Source organism: Camellia sinensis, chromosome 9, assembly GCF_055761805.1.
Source record: "Camellia sinensis isolate YWXY chromosome 9, ASM5576180v1, whole genome shotgun sequence".
Taxonomy (NCBI): Eukaryota; Viridiplantae; Streptophyta; class Magnoliopsida; order Ericales; family Theaceae; genus Camellia; species Camellia sinensis.
In genome coordinates this window covers 29220343-29242103 of record NC_138969.1, presented here as the reverse complement: position 1 = coordinate 29242103, position 21761 = coordinate 29220343, and the positions used below count along the sequence as shown (strand labels likewise).

The window sequence follows — 21761 nt, the reverse complement described above, 5'->3', positions numbered from 1 at the left end:
CTCTGTTGGGTTCCATTGCTTAAGTGAAGGCGTTCTCTCAAACTAGATACCAGGTATGGAGCTATCTCTCTCTCTCTCTCTCTCTCTCTCTCTTTGGCCTCTTCACTTCAGCGATTTTTCCTCAACTGAACCCTTATCCTAACTTCAACCCCTCTACGCTTCGCACAAACCGAAACCCCTCCATCGGCAACTAACCTCTCTCTTTCTCAATCGAGTGTTTGTGTTTGTACAAACAATTCAACCGTGTTAAAACCTTATGTTTGTGTTTCTGTTAACATTTTTTAGTCATCAAGTAAATGTTTGTACTAATGTCATGTATAGTATGGCCCCAACCGAAGTTAAAAGTGAAGGTGTTGATTATGACATTCCAATTAAAGTAGATGACATTCATTTGAACAATGAAAGTCAGGGCGGAAACTTGTCATGGTAGTGAAGCTGGTTCGAGCAATGAAGAAGTAACCAACATCAACGTTGAAGATGGTCGAGCCGATGTGAAACAAGAAATGGTTGACAATGCTCATCGCAATGACATGGTTAGTGAGGTTGAACGTGCTATTCTGGAACAGAAATTTGATTTGGTCGAAGACGGAGAAGCTTTCTACAACGCGTATGTTAAAGCCAAGGGATTTAGTATACGAAAATCTAGATTTGACACAAATAAACATGGAAAGGTTGTTAGTAGGCTATGGTTGTGTTCAAGGAAAGGTCAGAGATTACCAAAATACTTGGACCATGTTGCTGAGAAGAGAAGAGCTCCCAAGGCACTAACAAGAGTAGGTTGCAAAGCACAATTTCGTATGCAGTACGATCCAGAGGCTAGTGAAGGGGGAAAGTATGTTGTGACTCACTTTATTGCAGACCACAACCATTAATTGGCGGAACAACATTGCGTGATGTATCTGAGGTCACATCGAGGTTTAAACAGTGCTGACAAAGCTCAAGCAATGGCTATGTGCGACGGCTATGCGCAACATCGGTGTGAAGACTAGCCAAATCATAGACTATATGGTAAATCAATTCCGGTCTTATGAGAATGTTGGTTTCATCTGTACGGATCTGCATAACTATATTCAAGCTGAGCGTAGAGCAGAAGTTAATGATGGTGATGCGCAGGGTGCGTTGGTTTTCCCATGTGCAAAACTTGATGTTGACCCACTTTTTTTTACAAGTATGATGTGTGTAAGGATAACAAGTTACAAAATCTTTTTTGGGTAGATTCAAAATAACGAGCTGACTACATAAAGTTTGGTGATGTGTTGATATTTGACTCAACTTACCGAACCAATGCGTACAAGAAACCATTTGTCATGTTGGCTAGTGTGACTAACTATTTCACGACCACGATATTTGCATGTGTTTTGCTAGCTAATGAGACAATTGATACAAACACATAGGTTTTGGAAACATTTATGGAGGCGATGGACAATAAAGCACCTGTGTCCGTACTAACCGATGGAGATAAGGCAATGTGAGAGGCAATCAGAAGAGTATTTTCAGATGCAAGACATCGATTATGTAATTGACATCTTGGGAAAAATGTTGTGTCAAATGTTCACAAAAGTGGCTTTGCACATACTTTCAAGTAGCGCATGGAAATGGAAACGGATGAGGCAAAGTTTGAGGATGGTTGGACGAGAATGGTCGAAAAATTTGGACTTCAAAACAACATTTGGGTGTTGGAGACATATGAAAAGTGTCATATGTAGGCTGAGGCATATATGAGTGGCCATTTCTTTGTTGGGATGAAGAGCACTCAGCGCTTGGAGATTATGAATGCTTATTTCAATCTCTTCCTCCAACACAAATTGAAGCTATATGAATTCGTTAGGCACTATGATCGGGCTCTTGCAAGGATAAGGTATAACGAGGCTGGAGATAATGCCGAAACAAATAACACTTTTCCGGTATTTCTTAATGCATTGCGAGATATAGAAAGATATGGAGCTAAGCTATTCACCTAGAACATATTCAGAATGTTCTGTGATGAAATCTTAGAAGAGTGGAAGTTGAATGTGAAGGATGTGTTCCCTTTGTCGAATGGTCAGAAAGGCTACTATATTCATAAGTACAAAGACAATGCTAGATCGTGGATAATAACACACAATCCAGTGGATGCCGCAATGATATGTTCTTGCCTGAAGTTTGAGTTGTTTGGGCTACCTTATTATCACATGATATGTGTTATGAAAGTCGAAAATTTAATGCAAATTCCCTAAACTTGTGTGCTCCATAGATGGACAAGGGCTGTAAGTAAGGATAGCCAGCAATGGCATCAACCCTCAACTGATAGCACTACAACACAGACGGCCCGTTATGGGATTTTGAGTTCTTCTTACAATGAAATGTGTTTTTATGCCTCACAATCAACGAAAGGTTTCAAAGAGACTAGGGATACATGTCTTTCGATGACGAGCCAGATAAAGGAGCTATATGAGAGGAATCGCAACCATGGTGATGGAGACAAAGGGAAACATTCAATCCCACGACAATTTGGAGTAGAAGATCCTAATCTTGTGAAGACAAAAGGGAACCCGGGACGGACCTAGTCCAAGTGTCGAAGACCAAGAAAATGTAGGAATTACAAATGCATTGGCCACACGAAGCGAATGTATCCGAAGGTTCGGTTTAGCCGAACAGCGGGTAGTAACTCAGATGTAGATACAACCCACATCACTGACCGTGAGTACGACGCGTATTTATTGCCCATTCGCCGTAAAACTGGGTTGGTGGATCCAAGTACATCGCATATTAAGCAACGACGTCTGTTTTTCGATGTTTCTCCTAATTCAAAATAGCATGTGGGCTAAGACGATAGTGTCAAAGCACAAGTGTGCAAAATTGATTCGACCACAATTGATGATGTGAATTAAGTAATTGTATGATTTACTTACTCACTTAATTTATTAGGTACACAGTACTAGCTACTGAAAACACACCATTGCCAAGAACATGGTAGATATGTATGTAGTTTTCATTTTGCACGGATTGCTATTCGTAATGTGTAAATAATTGCTTATGTACAAGGCTAGGAAATGGCATAATGTTGCTTTTGTACAAGGCTAGGAATAGTAATTTCCCATATTGTTTAGAGTGATTTGTCATTTTTGTTTACAGTGACTTGTCATTTTCAGAACTAAATGAAGGTGAGATGTATATGGGTGTTTGTTGTCTGTATATTGTTTTGGGTTGGAAATTGACTTATGTCTGTATTCCAAGATTCCTATTGCGGGTTACTTGTTTCTATTCCATATTTGGTTGGATCTAATTGAAGGGTTGTTGCGGTGTAGTTGACAACTAATGATGTGTTTGGCTTCGTATTGATTTGTTATGACTTGTTTCGGTAAATTAGTATTATATTTTGTCTTCTGATTAAAATATGTATTTTTTCCATGTGGTTTGCAAAATTACATCCCACCACATGCATTTTCTATATAAGCCAAGTGTTAGTTAATTATTGGGTATTAGTTGGACAAATTAGCCCAACGAACTCGTTTACTTTATCTCTATGCCGATTTCTATATGAATTACGAATTACGAACATGAGTTGTGAAGTAATTTAATGTTAACTATGAAAGTGATGGGGAAATTGTTAGTAACATTATGATGGGCCTAGATCGACAAGAACCAAGTAGTAATTCAAAGTTGACGATTTAAACAAGAACAATCAAGCAATTGTGGTGTTGGTGTGAATGCCTAAAAAGGATGAAGACTTGTTTGGATGAACTGATGGTAACAAAGTAAAAAAGTAAAACGAACTTTCTAATATCAGCTGATGGTAACAAATTAGAGAAGATAAGCCTTTGGTAATTTCAGGTTGAAATCACCAAAATTCACCTAGTTACAAAGTACAAATTATAAGGGAAAAAACTACTCATAAGTTACAATTTGAACTACTCTTAAATCTGGAAACTAAGTTGTTGTGTTGTTGTTGATGTCCTCTCTCTGTGCAAACCTTATGGCCTTTATAGCTATTCATTCCCACGACCCCATGATCTGCTGAATCTGCAACTGTTGTTGTGCAACTTCTGTAACTGTACCCTCATTTCCAAGTCTTCAAATCACATAAAACCTTTACTTGTACATGTCGAACTGCATATCCTTCAAGTTGCCACGTGTCCCCAAGTCTTTTTGGCTTTCTCTCGACATATACAAACTCCTACTTTGTTTATGTTTCCTCTTAGAGACTGCCCACTAAGTCCATGATCACTGCCAATAACTGCTCCACCATCTAAGTCAGCTAGCATGCAAGATTCAATGTCAGTTGATGACCTTTGTCTTCTGATACTAAATATCTATTGTGGACTTGCCATGTGTCCTTAATTAAGTGGAGCACCTGCTGACAAGATCTGGCAAAAATAGGTGCAAACAGAAATTTAAAAAAAAAAAAAATCATAATTTAGCTTCAAATATGAGTCAACTTAAAAATAATAAAAAAATAAAAAAAATAGAAAAAACAGTTTTCAATTTTATGATTATAAACCTGAAATGTATATTTTGTTTTCAATATAAATACGTTGTGTATTGTGGTTATGTGAAATGTAGGACAACAATTATGTTTAAGTCATTAAAATCCAAAAAAAGGGTATTTCAAATATTAACAAGTTTACCCACATTCAATTTATTGATTAAATTACTGTTTGCGAAAATAGTTCAGGTTAACGAAAAACTTACTATGATTTGGATTGAAAGGAAATCCAAATATTAAGATGTAAATTATGACATGGTAAGTACTTAGCTATAACATTTGTAGCAGACTGAAACTGTAGACTTTTGTTATCGCTCTAGCGGTGAGTTGCCCCCTCCAGTTATGCGTATAGGTTTTATTTAAAAATAACCTTAATGTTAGAGGGGAGGGGAAATAGCTTTTTCAGTATCTATCTTTTTTTGAGCAGTGTTTGTCCTTCAGCTGAACATGGTTAGGCATTTGTTCAGTTATGGAATTTGTTGTGTAATTGTTTGGACATGCTTGTGTTCATGAACCTGTCGACAGGTAGACCGGTGAAAGAATGACACATAATGGAGTGGAAGTGAAATATTACCAAATCAATCTAAAGGACAGATGGCATGAACTGCGTGGTTATGTGCGAAAAATTGTGGAAGCAACTCTGAACCACTTACTAGCTAAGTGTTGTGGTTCAGTGGCCCACTTGGAAAGGATCGTGCTTGTGTTAAGTGGACATTTTTCTGTCAATTTTTATCTCATAATGATGAGGGACATGAACCAACATGGTGGAAAGGAAGGTCGACAGGGAAAATTCAATATTTGGCAGAGTTTGAAGATTCAAAGTCAGGGGGTAGTTACAGTGGTAGTTATGGTGTAGAAGTGTGAGATCATACAATAATGGGCCATAAAAAGAGTATACGGATATCGAAACTATAATGACTGGGTTCTTTCCCTCTTTTTCTTTTTCTTTCCTCTTCACTACGTTTTTTAGCTCGTTGGGTTTGGAACATTTGGAGGTCGTACTCAAATAAAGTTCTCATTCTTGTTTTTGTTCGGTGATTGAATTTCACCCATTCCGGAGAGGGTGCGGTCGAATCTGGGGTGCCCAGGGACTGAACTGGAGAATTTTGGACTGTTAGGCCAGGGCCGCATGTGCGAGGCCCCAGGCCGCACGTGCAGGGAGAGGGAATTTTCAGTGGGTTACACACTGCTAAAAAAGCACATGCGTGAGGAGGTGCGGGGAGGTGCCGCACGTGCAAGAAAAGCCCAGATCTGAAAACTCTGTTTTTCTTCCATTTTAGTCCGAAAGTGTATTTCATTTTTGGCATTTCTCTCTCGCCCTAAACCATATTTTCCTCCTCATTCTCTCTAGAAAACCTTTCTAACACCCTAAAATACTTTGATTCTTGTAACCTTTGGGTCTAGATCATCAACATTTCACACCAACTTTGAAGATCCAAGCTAGGGCTCCTTTGGGTGTTGTGGAAAAATTGAAGAAGTTCCCAATCAAGTTAGGGTTTCACTCCCTCTCTTCATCAAGTTTGAGGTAGAGACATCCTTGAGTTATATATACAAGTTATGCTATTTTGATGATGGTTTTAAGAGTTTCTTCTAGTTCCTTGTTGATTTCAATCTTGTGTTTCAAAAATGTAGAAAGTTTTAAATGTGGGTTGTATCACTACTCTTTTATAATCCTAGAGGGTTTTCTTTTGTGTTATTTATATATTTATGTAAGTTTTTAGTTGATTTTGTGACTCTTCTTGAAAATTTCGAGAATAGGTTCAGTGGCTCAAGGGATTGATGATTTTTGTGAAACAAACTCTATTTTGTGTTCATTTAGAGATTTTCTTGAAAATTTGGACAACATGAGTTGAGATTGAAGTGTATGATGAGATTTTATAAAAGAGATAAACAATGCTAGGGTTTTTGTGAAAACCTAGAAAATTGAGACTTTTTGAAAACATAGAGTTGGGAAGGATTAAGCAATGGCTTACAACTTCTCTCCTTCATTAGTGACGAATTGACCTGTAGACATCCTATTTTTGACCGACCTTCAGACTTGGGCTCTACTAATTGTTTGCTTGGTGGTGAAAGATGTGCAGGCTATGCTATGCAAAGGTTCGATTTCTCAAGCAAGGAGAGAGTCACATCCAAACTTCATACCCCTTTTGGACCAAAACAATCTTGATTAAATGGTTTTGAGACCTTGAAACCCTCTCTTTCAAAATATTTTTGAAAATTCTTCTGCGATGTTCCGACGCTCGCATTTTGTTAAATGTCGCGCTTTTCGGTAAACCGAGCAAGGACAAAGTGGAAATGAATGAAAGAGAGATGGAATCTCTGAAAAATCTTTCAAAACACCTTATCTAGGGGTTTGGAGTTGAAGAAAATAGGAAGAGAGGGAAGAAACCAAGTTGGAGAAGAAGATGGGCATGAATCGCTAAGAGAGAGTCGACCAGCCCTCGCTAAATCAGGCCTATCCTTTTGAATACTTGGATTTCAGCTATGAGGCCACCACCATTGGAAATCTTACTTACAGAGCTTCATTTTTCACTTAAGAATCTCCTAAACCCGAGTCCGGATGGAGAAGATATGATTGGTTGAAGTTGGGCATCATTCCGGTTGGACCGAAACTGAGCAGTCTTCACTAAAAGAGGGGTATCTCTTAGCACACATTGAATTTTGAGGTGAAGCTTCCAAATTTTGAAAGAAGACTTTCGGGGCTACAGTTTAGGCTCAAGAATGACCTGAAAATGAGTCTAGATAAAGGAATTAGGCTTTCTTCAAGTCAGGGACTAAGACTGATTTTTTCCATCGACCTCTATGGGAGTCCATCGGCCACAATTGGACCTCATTGGCCATAGGTCGGCCAAAAGTGAATCTTATCGACCATAAATGTTGGGCGATCGGCCAAAAATATCCAGAAAGCCCAGAATTGGCAGATATTTCTCTTCCAGCTGTTTCCAGCTTGTGCCACCTGTCCTAGCTCAGATATTTTTGACCAAGCTTGATATTTTGCTATATAATGAAGCCTTATATCTCATTTTTCAAGGGTTAAAAGATGAGAACAAAAGAGAGAACATTTTTGGTAAAAGGTTTGGGAGCTTCTCACACTAGAACCTCTCTCTCTACAATCCTCTCTCTTGAGCATTTGTGCTAGAAGGCTTGTATACAACAATCTTCAACCTATCAACCCTTAAGAAGACTTTATCACCATTGGGCCGAGGTCTCTTGGAACTTGTTTTGGGCTGCTAAAGGTGGTTTTGGCTCAAGAAAAGTGGTTGTTTTGCTGCAAGTGCTCCAAAGGTAATCACTCACCCCTCTAAGCTTGTCTTTCACACTTGCTTCACCATCATTTTTTCCATTATTTTGGACTATTTTGGGGCTGGTTTTGAACCATAAAAAACTCTGATTTTGAGGTTCTAAAATGGTGGTTTAAGCCTTGTTTGGCTAAGGAGTTGTCTCTCCCTTTTGCTCCTTGGCTTGTGAGGTCTTTTGAGCCATCTTTCACCACCTTTTAAACCGAATTTTTTTGGCCTTTAGACCACTGAATTCCAGAGGAATTTAAGTGGTGAAAATGTGGTTTTGAGGCCCCAAATAGGAGAGGGCGGTCCTCTCTCCTCTTGTCTTGCTTGCTAGTGTTGATGGCCAACCAAATGAGTACGTATTTTTACTTCTTTGTGGCTTTGTTTAGGCTCATTTTTGTGACTTTTAGGACCTTCCATAACTCTGTTTTAGGCTGGTTTGGTCACCTCTTGCGTGCTTTATACACTTGTAGTGTAAACTTGCACACTAGCCCAACATGCATCATGCTTTAGACCATCATTCTAGGGTGATTTTGGCTTAACTCCAAGAAGCTTTTGGCCATGTTTTAGCATGCTTAAGGTTTGATTTATGTTTTTTTGGTCATGCATGCCATGCTTTGTATAGCCATAGTGCATTCTAGCTCACTAGCTTTGAGTTTCCAAGCATCTAGCATGCATTACTTGGACCATTTGCACGATTTGGCATCATTTTTTATGTGATTTCAGAGCATGTTTCATTGCCATGCATTCACATCTTTCACTCCTTCAATGCTTTGAAGGGTTTATGCTTTATGCCTTAAAAAGAGCCCATGTGTATGCCATCTTGCCTAGGCTTTTGGACCACCATTTCAGTGTGTTTTGGGTCTTATTTTGCCATGATATAACTCTGTTTTTGGTTGGTTAGGGCATCCCTCATTTGCTTCTTACACTTGTAGTGTAAGTCCTCTTTACTAGTCTTGCATGCCTAGTGAATGAGCTTGTTATTCTAGCATGTGTTGACTTGGTATTAGCCCATTTTTTGTGTTAATTTGACATGCCATAACTCTGATTTTTATTGGTAAAGACATCTCATGCTTGGTCTTGGTAGGTGTAGTGTAACCTTCCTTATTGGCCTCGTATACTCCATGCTTCATGCCCTTTATGCTAGCTTGTTTTGATTGTGCTCCATGAATGTTTTAGACTTATTTTGGCATGATCTAAGACTATTTTGGTTGTCCTTGACCCTTTGGGGCTTGACCCTTTGGGGCTTGATTCATGTGGGCATGGTGTAAGTCCCTTGGCTAGCTTTAAGCTTTGAGCCTACTAGCATGCTTTGTTTGTCATTTGTGCATGATTTAGCCTCATTTGGAATGTAATTTCAAAGTTTACTTCATTGCCACACTCTCATGTTTGTCACTCCTTGCTCATGTTTGAGAGTTGTGATTTTATGCCTAGTTGATGGGCCATTGCATGCGTATGCATTTTTTCACTTTTCATGCCACCATTTCATCATTTTGGCCACTACTTTGGACCTTCTCAGGTCTGTCCATATGCGGTTTAAGTCCATCTTGCATGTTGTTTGCATAGTTGTTGGTACGCTCATGTTGCATTAGCTTTGTTTGCATGCTTGAGTTACATTGCATATTTGCATGTTTAGGTTGCATTGCATTTGGTATGCTTGTGTTGCATTGCATTGAGTGTGTATGTCGCATTGTGTTTAGAATCTTGAGCATGCATTGCATCTTGTTTGGATAGAGTGTCCATCCAAACACGAGGAACGAGGGACGTTTCATACTTGAAATGATGAAACGTGCCTCAATTCTTGGTCGCCGACCTTCTTGATCAAGCATGATAGAGGTTAAGGCATTTATGTGTTTTTGTGCATTCATTTGGCATTGATTTGTGCAACTCGGCCTCTTTGGCCATCATGCATCGAAATGCGTGATTGGTGGCTCGAGAGTCGAGCACTACATACCTTTGAGCCTTAGACATGATAAGGGGTGTAGTTGTACACACATTTTTTTGCAAATATATTGCCATGCCTCTATTTGTGCTCTGTTGCAGCAAAAGGAGCAGTTTGCAGGAAGAGATGGCCGATCGGCTATCTGGTGTGCTGATCGGCTATAAGTATTTAGCCGATAGCCTCAAAAGTGGTCGATGACCCTTATCCCTTGGCCGATGGCCACCCCTCTTGGCCGATGACCTCTCAGAATGTCCATGAGGTGGGTCAAAAGCACTATGGAAGTTGGCACAGTTTTCAGAGGTGCAGAAGTGTGTAAACAAAGGCAACATGAGGCATGGCAACAGCTTTCCGAGCAAAGCCGACCGAGCATGCATATGCCCCTCTTCTCGAGGCCGTTTTAACTACTTTGTATAGTTAGTTAATTTGTAATTAATTAGTTAATGTATTAGCTAATTTAATTCATTAGTGTAAATTCTTGATTAGCTTAGCATAGCTAATTTTCAATTCGGTGTTGTAATAATTAGTCTAATTAGATTGTTAGATTAGTTAGAATAGCTCAGTGTAGCTAGCTTGTATTATTCATTCAGACCCTCCGTCGAGAGGGCGAATTTTGTAATAAATGTGCGTGAGTGTGTGAATGTTTTCCAACCCCACGTCTTTCTCCCTTTTACTTAACCGCTTACGATGGTTAGTTCTAGGTCATATTTTGATTAGCATCCTTATGCTTGCATGTTTGCACCCATCCATTCGTATTGCATGCACGCTCGGCGCATCATACTAACTGCATTGTATTTTAATTCTTACTCGAATACATGATTATCAAGTTACATTTCATATGCCATCTTAGAATAGCCGAGCCTATTTCTAGTTACATTTTGCATGTGTTGCATTAGCCTTCTTAACATAAACTAGGATCATACATTGATTACTAACTAGCTATTGTTTTGGCTCGGAGTACTAGGTAAGTGTTTATGCTTTAGCATCTTGCAATGAGTGTGAATATTGCCATGATAGCATGTTTGCCATGAGACTATTTGCTTAAGTGTTTAACTGCCTAAATGCCTATGGGTGAAGGTTGGATTACTTGAATTGGAACAATTAATTGAAATGCGAGTTTTAAGCCCATTTGAGAGTGGCAAAATCATGTTTTCTAAGCCCACTTGAAGGTGGCAAATCCACGTCTTAGTCTACTTACGAGTAGCACCTTCAAACCATTTTCAAACAAACATGAGATATTTTTTTCCAACTTAGGTGATCTAGTCTATACTTGTATGCAGTGCACATCACATAGTAATTCTAGCTAATGAACCGGAATAAGAACACATGTGTTTTCAAAAACAAAATATCATGTTAGTAAAGGCCGATCTTTGATCGGGCGAGCGGGGGTGCTCATTGCATGACCTTTCCCTCTCGTACCCAAGTTCCCGAGCCGAGACAACTTTGGTGATGACGGACATGTGGCCTTAGGCACGAGTCAGGGTTTCCTAAATTTCCCAAAACAAAAACATTTAGGTGGCGGCTCTGTATCTGGCAAAGCAGTCCATGTTTGGCACTTCTTTATAAAAATCAAATTTCCAAAAACGATTTGCTGGATTTGGACTCTTTGGTGATTTATCGGTCTTGCATTGCATTTTGTGAGATTAGATTCAGAACCGTGACATTTGAGTCCAAACTGTAGCAGCTAATGAACAAAACGGATTTCGCGCCATTTCGCGCGCGGAGCTGGGACGTTCAGGCACGTCTACATGACCCCACAAAGTTAAAACTGGTGGTATTAACCTGCTACAATTAAGAGAATTTGTTAGTATTGAAATCAAGTTATACTAAACACAAGTATACAAAATACTTACTCCTCATTAATGAGTACAATTTCTTGTGCAGTTGTGGTTTCATTTTCTGTTGTGATTGTTTTTGGTAGCTTAATTTGAACAACTGCTGCAAGAATATCTGTTATAGATACAAAAACAATAAGAGTATATAATGAAAAAGTAAGTTGATAATTATTTATGTTGATCTAGGAAAATTACCTATGGATGATGTTTCATTGCCAAGATGGTCAGCAAATTCATTGAATGGTGATATGTTGGAGCGTTGTTATCTTGATTATTGTTTTCAACATCTCAAATAAGTGTGCTGGCAGTGATTGTCCATTGCCATTGCCATGACTGTGGTGTGATACAATATTTTTCTTGTAGTAACTTCACAGCAGCATTTGAGACATAGTATGAGTTAAAAACTTTCAAGGTATCTTGGAACTGTTCTATTTGACCTTCATAAAGTATAGCTTGTACTTGTGTACCCTATATAAGTGGTGTATATAACAGAAGTTAATGAGGCAGTGGATTATGTAATTATAAATTAAATGAAAATTGTTATTGTTAAGAACCTAAACAATGAATATGGCAAATATGGTATATATATTTGAAAGTAAGAATTTCAATGTAATAACCCTCACACTGTCCTAACCATACCCATATGCATTCATATGATTCTGTCTTGTTAAGTGGCATTTCAAGTCTTGTCCTTGTTCGCTTAAGTGTTACAGCATGCTTTGTACCTTGCTCGGTGTGGGTTTAGCCGAGGTCACCTTGAGCCTAGGTCAGTTTTAAACCTCTTGCATCTAAGACCATCTTGGAATTTACTTTGGTTGACTCCACCTTCGCTGTAACATGTTGGCCGAGATGTCACTATTTGGCCGAGGTGTTCATCGCCGAGGCCGAGATGTGTATTATCTAAGCCGAGATGTTACCCTTGAACCCAGCGACCTTACTCCTGGATTGGTACGACCTAGACCGAGGTGTGGCACATCTAGGCCAAGGTATGGCACAGCTAGGCCAAGTGTTGTCCTTTCTAGCCGATGTCCTTGCCCCTTGCTTGCCGAAGTCTTGTTGTTAGTCAATATCGTTACTTGTCGAAGTGCCTTTGCCGCCTAGCTTGTTGAGTACACTTTGTCATAGTCTTGTCTTTTCACTCAGTCACTTTTTGAGGAGAACTAACCAACCGTTGCCACGTGCCCCTGCAGAGGGTTAAGTTAGCCGATAGACCCAGAAAATATACATTTTTGTATTATATCTTTGCCTTGTAGAGAGAGAGAAGCTCTAGGAAGAAGAAGAAGTTTTAAAGTGAGAGAGTGGGCTTTCGAGCTTGATTCCTAGAGATCAAACCGTTAGATTCGTGTATTGAGGTTAGATTCTTGATTTACTCTTGTTGTTCTTTGTGTTTATCTAGCTGCATTGCACGATCGAACCTGTTCTGCACGTCAAGCATTGATTTAAAGTTGGTTTTAGAAAGAGAAAATAGTGTTCATGTGTTCTTGAGAAAAAAGTCTTGTTTGATCCGAGAGTTTGCATTAAGATTCATGTTTTTGTGTTTGTTCTCACGAGATCCTTGAATATGGGTACCCAGGTCCATGTTTTTGAAATCATAGCATGGAATCTCAGATTTTGTAATAGCAAATTATGATCTTTGCATTCACCTTCCTCATGTTCATGTTCTTCATGTTCGTCATGTTCTTCATGAGAGGGAAACCCAGACTTTCCCGACTTCATTTCCTTGAGTGTGGCCATCGGGACCACACCTCGGTAAGGTGGTGTAAGACCTCAGCCTAGACCTGGTGGTTGCCCAGCATGTTTTCCTGAGATAAGAAACTGTGTTTTGTTTGATTCGACTTAGTTTTGAGGAATGCCGAGATCATCTGCATGCATGTGAAATTTGTTTGAAAGTGCATTCAACAGACTTTGCCATGTGTTTGTAGGACTTGGACTTGCCTTGACCCCGACGTTTGAAGAGCTATGTGAGTGGTATTTTTAATAAAGCTATGTTATAATACTTTGATAAAAGCCTTGTTTTGTTTTGTTTTGAAAAGTGTTTGTAAGCATGAATGGTTATTCCTAATTGGAAAATATGTATTATCTTGTTTTGATGACATTCTTGGAAAGTCCTTACGTGCCGGAGGACTCTAAGCATTTGCAGTACAAAGTTTGAAAGTCCTTACGTGCTGGAGGACTCTAAGCATTTGCAGCACAAACTTTGAAAGTCTGTACGTGCTAGGGGACTCTAAGCATTTGTAGCACAAGTCCTTAGTGCCAGGGGACTATAATGCAACTGCACCATTGAATTGAGATATCTCCTTTGTCTTGCCTTGTTTGCCACTGACGGTTTACCGCGTGGGTTTGTTTGTCCAAGATATCATCGCTTGTACTATAATGATGCTAATAAGCATCCCTTGAAGCTTGAAAGATTTGCTAGATGGACTTGGTTCATCCCTTTAACTTGCACTAATTATGTTATGTATCGTTTGATAAAGATCTTGAATACCAGTCATACAAACCCCTTTATTATTTATACCATTCACTGAGTATCCAAGCTCAACCCTCTCTATATATATATGTAGGTGACGAGCAGGACGGCGGTGACGCCTAGATGTACTTGCCACTTGTTTTGGATTTTGCACTTTTGTAGCATCTTGAAGATTATGCTTCTTAGTCGCATTTCATTGTATTTTGTATTTGATGGCTGAGAAGCCTTTTGGTCAAGATGTAGTTTTGTATTCCATTTTGTTGTATTAAAGCTATGAGAAGATGTATGCCATTCCATTTAACTTATGCACTGCTCTTATGGATTACTTAGCTTTGAATTTATTGCTTCCGCATTTGTAAGCCCCATATGTATACTCTGATTGTGTGTGAAATTTTGAAAGTTGGCCTTCGGTAATCTCGGATTACTGGCCGTCACGGCACCATTCTACTAGGAGCGGAATGGGGTCGTGACATTCAAAGTGTAACCTATGCATCAGCTAAAATGAGCCTTTGATATCTTGTTGAGCCTGTCTTTGGGATTCATGGATTCCGCTTTTCCTAAACACAAATCTTTGTTGTCCATTCTTTAGTTGTGCTAGTTATTTTCTTGATGGGTGTTATTTCTTCATTTATCCTGCAAAATTTGTTGTAAGAAAAAAATTTAATAAGAACTTAATATTAGGACAACAGATAATTATAATAAATATAAATAAAATTAAAATTACATTACATAAGAGGAAATTTACCAAAATTTACAACAAAAAAATGAATTATATATAGCCTGCAAGTGTTAGTAGTTCATCATAAACAACATTTTTTGTGGTATTGTTATCCAAAGCATGTTGATTTGTTGGTGGAATGAGAACTTTAACATTTGTAGTAGTTGTAGCTCGTGATAGAGCAACATAAAGTTGTCCATGAGAGAATACTGGCTCTCGTAAGTAAACACCTACTTTTTGTAATGTTTGGCCTTGCGCTTTATTTATTGTCATGGCAAAACATAACTTTACTGGGAATTGTGTTCTAGTAAACTGAACTAGGTATTTTTGCTGATCTGAGGGTTACAATGGTATTCGTGGTATGAAAACCATTTTCCCTTTTCGATCCCCAACATCAATTTCAGCACAAATGATGAAATCTTTGAGATCTCGACAAATAAGTCGTGTTCCATTGCACAAGCCTATTAAAGGATCTATGTTTCTTAAAGTCATGATTGGACTATTGATTTTCAATTCTAAATGATAAGGTGGGAGACCATTTGGTTCAAGATAATTCAAGAAGTCTTCATATTGTCCTTGATCATTTGGATCAATTGTCTTGTCGATGCTTGTATATAATCTACCTTTTGTTGGGAATTGTTTGATCAACAAATCATTTATTTCTTGTACACAATCATTTTTTGGAGTGAGCACAACAGAATTAATCATTGAAATTGGATCTTCTGAGTAGTTCTTGAGATTTGGAAACACAGTTTGAATCAAGTCTTTGATAGAATTTTCAGCATTTGAAAAATTATTGGAAATTATCATAGATGCTGGTAATTTGACCTTGTTTTGATCATTGATTGATTTAGATCCATTGCCATTGCGCAATAAGTAATTGTTGAAGGAAAGATCATGCCTTGCTCGCATATTTTCAGTCAACTTTGTTTCTCAAAAGATTTTCGTAATTCTGAATTGACCAAGCTAGCATCAATTGAATCATATTTTGTTCTTTTGGGAATGACTGGTGGTATTTGTTGAAAATCACCACCCAAAACTACAATTTTGCCTCCAAAGAGTAACTCTGACTCATTGATATTCTTTAACATATCATTCAATGCCTCAATATTTTCCCTCTTAGCCATGGGTGCCTCATCCCAAATGAATAGTTTTACAGTTCTCAAAAGATTTGCAAGCCCAGTTTGTTTACCTATGTTGCAAGATTTATATGTATCTACATCTATAGGTATTTTGAAATGAGAATGGGCTGTGTGGCCTCCTGGAAGAATAGAGGCTGCTACTTCAAATGTTGTTGTTGCAAGAGCAATGTAATTCTTGGATCTAATTGCTGCCAACAATGCCTTATATAAAAAGGTCTTACCAGTGCTTCCAGGACTATCTATGAAAAAACACCCTTGATTTCCTAAGAAGACCCTATTTAAGATTTTGTCAAATGTTACTTTTTGTTCTGAGGATAATAAGGAAATAGATTGGTAATCAGCTTCAGAAACAACAATATTCATTTCTTTTTCAATTTTGCGGTATATGTCTTGATTATCAGATGAGATCATGTTATCAAAGCAAATATTGAAATCTTTGATGTCTTTGCCCATTTATTGAAGAGTTGAATTTATGCTTTGTAGAACTTTTTTGAAAATTTCTTCTTTTGAAAGATTTGTTGTTTTGGCATAATCCTCTGCCATGTAATCTAGAATTTTTCCCATAACTGCTTTGGATTATTAGGAGCACAATGAATGAGAATGGTTGCATATAATCTTCTTAGAGAGTAAGGCATTTGGTAAGAGATTGCTTTTTCTAAGCATTGTTCAAGATTGTTGTCTGATTGTAAGAGACCACAAAGAAGAGTAGCTTCCCGAAAAGTTTTTGCTTTTCTTCCATTTATGGTTCTCAAGGTGCAGACTGAAATTGTTGGATTTTATCTATGATTTCTGATTGATTTTCTTGAACAACATGGAATGTAATTTTATCATGGCCTTTGTAAATATACTTGTACAAATATTTGACAACTTTGATTGTTGAACAAATTTCTACATTAATGTGGCAACCATATTTGGCAAGAAGATATGGATTGTACGAAACTACCCAACGGTTATCCAAAATTTGCCCTCTGATTTTCACTTGATTACCATCAGCACGACGCTTGTATATTGGGTATGAGTCTCTAGAAGAGCTTGTTGTAGGTTCAAAATTTTTAGGATAATGATTTTTGCATTTTCCATTCTTCATGCAAATGTTGTTTGGATTCATTTCACCACAAAGTCCATGCATCATGTGTTTAACCACCATAGAAAACAAATGAGGATTTTTTTTTGATCAGGAAGTTCAGCAGATACAATTGAATCATAAGTATCTGGAGATAAAGGCTTTTGTCCAGGTGCTAGAATTAAGAATAGATACATATGTGGAAGACCTCTCTTTTGAAATTCAATGACATAGACATATGCAACGACTTTCCCAAAGATTTGAGACTTGTTTGGTTTGTATTTGAGAAACATGTTTTGAGATAAAAAGTACGAAAATTTGTTTGGTTTGGTTTTTTTTCAAAAGATGTTTTGAAAAATTATTTTGAGAGAGAGTTTTAGAAAAAGTGATTGATTTGATGTGTATGAGAGAGAGATTTGTTTGGAAACCTTGTAAACCAAACAAGTTTTGGAAAAAAAATTTGGAAAAATTTGTTTGGTTTGATTATTTTTGAAAACTTATTTGTAGAGAATTTTTCCTAAAATTTTTTGAGAAACACAAACCAAACAAGGATTTGATGTTTTATGATGTCATCCTTCAGTTGTTTCATTTTGCTCTAAAAACACGAGAGGTTATATCTAGTCTATTTTGAGCTTCCTCATTAGGTCCTAACTCAGCTTTAATCTTTGGCCATGTTGGATTACAAGTCATTGTAAGAAAGATATCAGGTTTGCCAAATCGCTTGACCAAAGCCATCGCATCAACATATTGACGTCTAAGATCTCTTGGACTACCTATGAATGACGGTGGTAGTATAACCCTATGACCAATCTTTGAACCTATACCTTCACCTATTTTGATACTGTCTATGATTCCTTGATACAAATCAGCCCGAATTTCTCTTTGTTTGTTTCGAAAGAACTGAAGTCTAGATGTTTCAATCTTGGCATACATATCAACACAATACTGCTTAAAGAGATGACCAGAATGGAGTAAGATTGAAGAATCATTGGGTCATACTTGGAGCTTGTAGCAGTGGTATTCACGACAAAAAATGGTAGTTTTCTTATTCTTTTGTTTTTGAAACACTGAAATAATTTTTTTTTAGTTAGGAGTAAAATTTTTTGAATGCTATTTAATTGATAGGAGAGTGTGCAATTGTGACTACTGCAGATACAAAAAGAAAAGTAGTTTAGAAATTGAAAAATAAAAAGCAAAAACCATATTTTAGCAAACAACAGTTATGGAAAAAAAAAGTAACATTTTATTTTGAGGATTTGTAAGAGAAATTTACAAAAGTTTAATATGTGTATTTATTTTATATCAACTAATTTTAGAAAAATAGTTTTGCTTTGAAAATTAGCACTAAATGCTAGAATTATGCAAGACATTTATGAGATCATTAGTATAAGTAAATGAATAAATCATCGAAAAAGAAGTATTTTGTCACGCCCCACTTTTTATTACTCGGAATTCATTACCCAAGCCATTATCATAAATTCCATTTTAGAGATAACACACAGAAGCTCATTATATTTAGAAGAAATACATCAATAAGAGTCCTCTCATTCGGATAAAAATGAATGCAACAAGAGAGTACAATTAAATAATTTGCCTATAGGCTTACATCACTTAAATCAAGAGGAAGGGTTTAACCCTTTTTCATCAATGGCATTCCGCCTACACATAAAAAGGCCCCGTGGCTAACAATTAAGAAAGATCTATGAGCTTGTAGCACATCTCGACATTCACCTAAAAAAGATTAGCAACGTGGGATGAACATATAATCCAGTAGGGATCTCAACATGATCCTCAACAGTAACAACTTACAGATAGCTATGATCATGAATGCTAATCTCATACCATATAAATAATGTGACATTTTCTAACCAACGTATACATACATAAATACTTTTCTCGAAAACGTTCAGTTATTTCAATAACACCAAGGTTCGTTTTTACTACCCATTTCCCATTAAAACAATTATTATACAATGACCACATTTTCCATTTGTGACAAAACACCACATAATAGCCATTTTATTTCTCTTGAAAGCATGTTCACCAAGTCTGATTTCTTCACATTATTAATAATCCGGTACAAAACCCAAGTCCTTTCCCACACGTTCATTGTATTCTCAATCTTAAGTTCGAATTTAACGAGACATCTCCAACAAATAGTTCATGGTAAGAATCTCCCCTCAACCACTCTCTGGCACGTTCAAATATATATGGTCATATCTACTCAAAATACAGGGCAATCCAATCTTACAAAATCTTAATCATCACAACACATGACACACAGTCAAACTAGGACAACAATGATAAATAAACTCTGCTCTACTTGTCTAAAGCATGGCAAGCCAATGATATATCTCTCCACAATAACATGCCAATGATACATCTCTTCACAATAACATGCCAATTTACCAGACACCAGCTGGAAGGGGATGATACCTCTGCCAATTCTCCAGGCGCTAGCTGGAAAGTAATGGTACCTCTGATTCTCAGTGCAGCACACACATTCTCAACCATCACAATATGATAAAGTACAACCAACAAGTGTAATACATACACACAACTAATCAACATAACAATATCATCATCCACCGATGACCAAGGACAAAACCTCTAAACCAAAACGTATTGAATGCACATAATACCATTAACCAATTCTCACGAGGTTTTAGGCCAATAACAACACTACCCCATGGTTTTATCTATTACTGGACATTCTTTTCTCAATTAAAAGATAGCTATCATTACTTCTTCTTTTGATATTAATTTCCAAAATTCTCCAATTTACAATACATCAACTATACCATCCATAACTCAATATCCATCATTTAGACAAGGAAAAATCCAAACATGGATTACACAAACATAATTTACTCAATTTCTACTTAACAAAAGTTTAGCCCAAATAATTCTAATCTCATGGTTAAATCCCTTTTTAACAATTAACCAATTTTCAAATCGTTATCTTTAATTGTAATCAACCTAATCACAAAGTAGATTTTAAGAACCATAAGACCCGATTTAATCACAAATGTACAACCAAGTCATTAATCAACTTCTTTAATTCACAACACCAAACCAATGTTAAAAATGTCATGAAGTTCGATTTGCCTCTAATAAATCAACAAGATTCATCATTTAAATTCCTAAGCTCATAGCATGCTTATTCCACAAACTAAACCCCTTTTCATCATATGAACATTACTATTTAAAAATTGGGATTTCACCTCTTTCTAAATATAACTATGTTAGTCCACATTTCAAAATACACCCTACAACAATAAATACTTCAAATCTCAACCTTACACAACCCATCTTACGTCCCCATTCATGATTTTCAAAAGGAATCCACAACAACATGGTTTTAATGCAATAGAATATGCCACATGTCTATCTATAGCTGAAGCATTGGATAAAATCAAGGAAATCCCTATCTCAAGAGAGATGAGGAGAAAAAGCTCAAAAATCAACCTCGCCGGAATACGATCTCCACCGGTCAAGACGAAGCCCTCGACACGCTCATCATTTTGGTATAAAGGACTAGCACCAAAATCTCAACGGATTTCTTGAGATCAAAGAAGATACAAGATTTTGAGGGTTTGGGTAGAGACAGATGAAAGAAAATGAGAGAAACATTGTAAAGAGAGAGTGATATATCAGAAAATGAGAGAAAAAAGAGAAAAAACTCAATACATGGCTGTTTTGCACGAAAAATGAGACTGAAACACGCTTGGCCGCATGTGCGGCGCCCTCCCCCGTACGTACGGAGCGGCCTCTCCCGCACGCGCGGCTCTCACCCCCGTACGTGCGATCCTCCCTGCACCACACTTTCGCACCTGCCTTTTAGGCAGTGTGCACACAGCTCAAACCTCAACTTCCCGCACGTGCGGCCTGATCTCCCACACGTGCGGCCCCAGGCCCCGTACGTGCGGCCCTGGCTCTTCAACCCGAAAAAACTTCGGCTTCACCCCCGATACCCCGGAGTTGACCTTGCATCCTCCGAAACGAGTGAAAACCCGGAAAAGAAATAATGCAATCGCAAGAATGTTTAGAGAAGAAATTTTCGACAATGCCTTACCCAACGTAACACAAAGGAAATGAGATGGATTTTGCGCCAGTCATCACATATTTGTTGGTGTAGTTTACAATCATGTGAAAGTTATAATATAAGGATAACAATAATGAGCAAAATGCAAATTGTCTTGGCTAAGAAGGAAAAGAATGTCTTTGACAGTGAAAATGTCCTTGATTTGGTGAAAATTTTTAATTCTCTGTTGATTTTATACAAGTTTTATGAAAGGATTTGACCTCATTTTCACAAAAAAATTCATCAAATTTTAGGGTTTGGTGAAGAATTGGAGATGTTGTAAATAGTTAAAAATTAAAGAGTAATAAATATAACTGAGAACTTACAATTCAATGCTGAATGCTGCAAAAGAAGAGCTTCTTTGAATTTGCTTTGTAAGAACTAAGTACAAACTTCATTTGCAGCAAAAGTAATTAGAGCAATTGTAAACAAGTTGTGATTGATTTTGCTTGTTAAATATGAATATAATAAAAACAAATAAGACTGTGTATGGCAGTGATCATGACAGATGTATGGCATAGATGTAAAATGGTGAATTCCTTATTTTTAGTTTTATTTAGGTAGGGGGTTTCTTTGAAAGTAAAAGAGTAAAAATATAAAATAGCAATTACTGATATAAAACCCTACATTTTTGTGATTGGACATATATTTAAATATATTTAATTAGACATATATTTAAATATATTTGATGTATAACTTGTGATTGGATCAAATATTTGATCCTGATTGGACACAAATATATTTAAATATCAAATATATTTGAT

At 37.3% G+C, this 21761-nt stretch overlaps 3 protein-coding genes across 3 annotated transcripts; 1 reads left to right on the top strand and 2 right to left on the bottom strand.

Moving 5' to 3' along the window:
- The first annotated feature begins 398 nt into the window (after positions 1-398).
- On the top strand, positions 399-872 carry LOC145799323 (protein FAR1-RELATED SEQUENCE 5-like). The gene has a single exon (XM_082888873.1). The coding sequence runs from the start codon at positions 399-401 to the stop codon at positions 870-872; it is 474 nt and encodes a 157-aa protein (XP_082744999.1).
- A 14178-nt stretch (positions 873-15050) lies between these two features.
- Positions 15051-15620, bottom strand: LOC114311008 (uncharacterized). The gene has a single exon (XM_028257103.2). The coding sequence runs from the start codon at positions 15618-15620 to the stop codon at positions 15051-15053; it is 570 nt and encodes a 189-aa protein (XP_028112904.2).
- An 8-nt stretch (positions 15621-15628) lies between these two features.
- On the bottom strand, positions 15629-16303 carry LOC114311009 (ATP-dependent DNA helicase PIF1-like). Its single transcript, XM_028257104.2, has one exon. It carries the CDS (start codon positions 16301-16303, stop codon positions 15629-15631), a length of 675 nt encoding a protein of 224 aa, XP_028112905.2.
- Between the last annotated feature and the right edge of the window lie 5458 nt (positions 16304-21761).

Coding starts and splice junctions, on each gene's coding strand:
- LOC145799323 (XM_082888873.1), top strand. CDS start 399: ATGAAAGTCAGGGCGGAAACTTGTCATGGTAGTGAAGCTGGTTCGAGC.
- LOC114311008 (XM_028257103.2), bottom strand. CDS start 15,620: ATGCGAGCAAGGCATGATCTTTCCTTCAACAATTACTTATTGCGCAAT.
- LOC114311009 (XM_028257104.2), bottom strand. CDS start 16,303: ATGGGCAAAGACATCAAAGATTTCAATATTTGCTTTGATAACATGATC.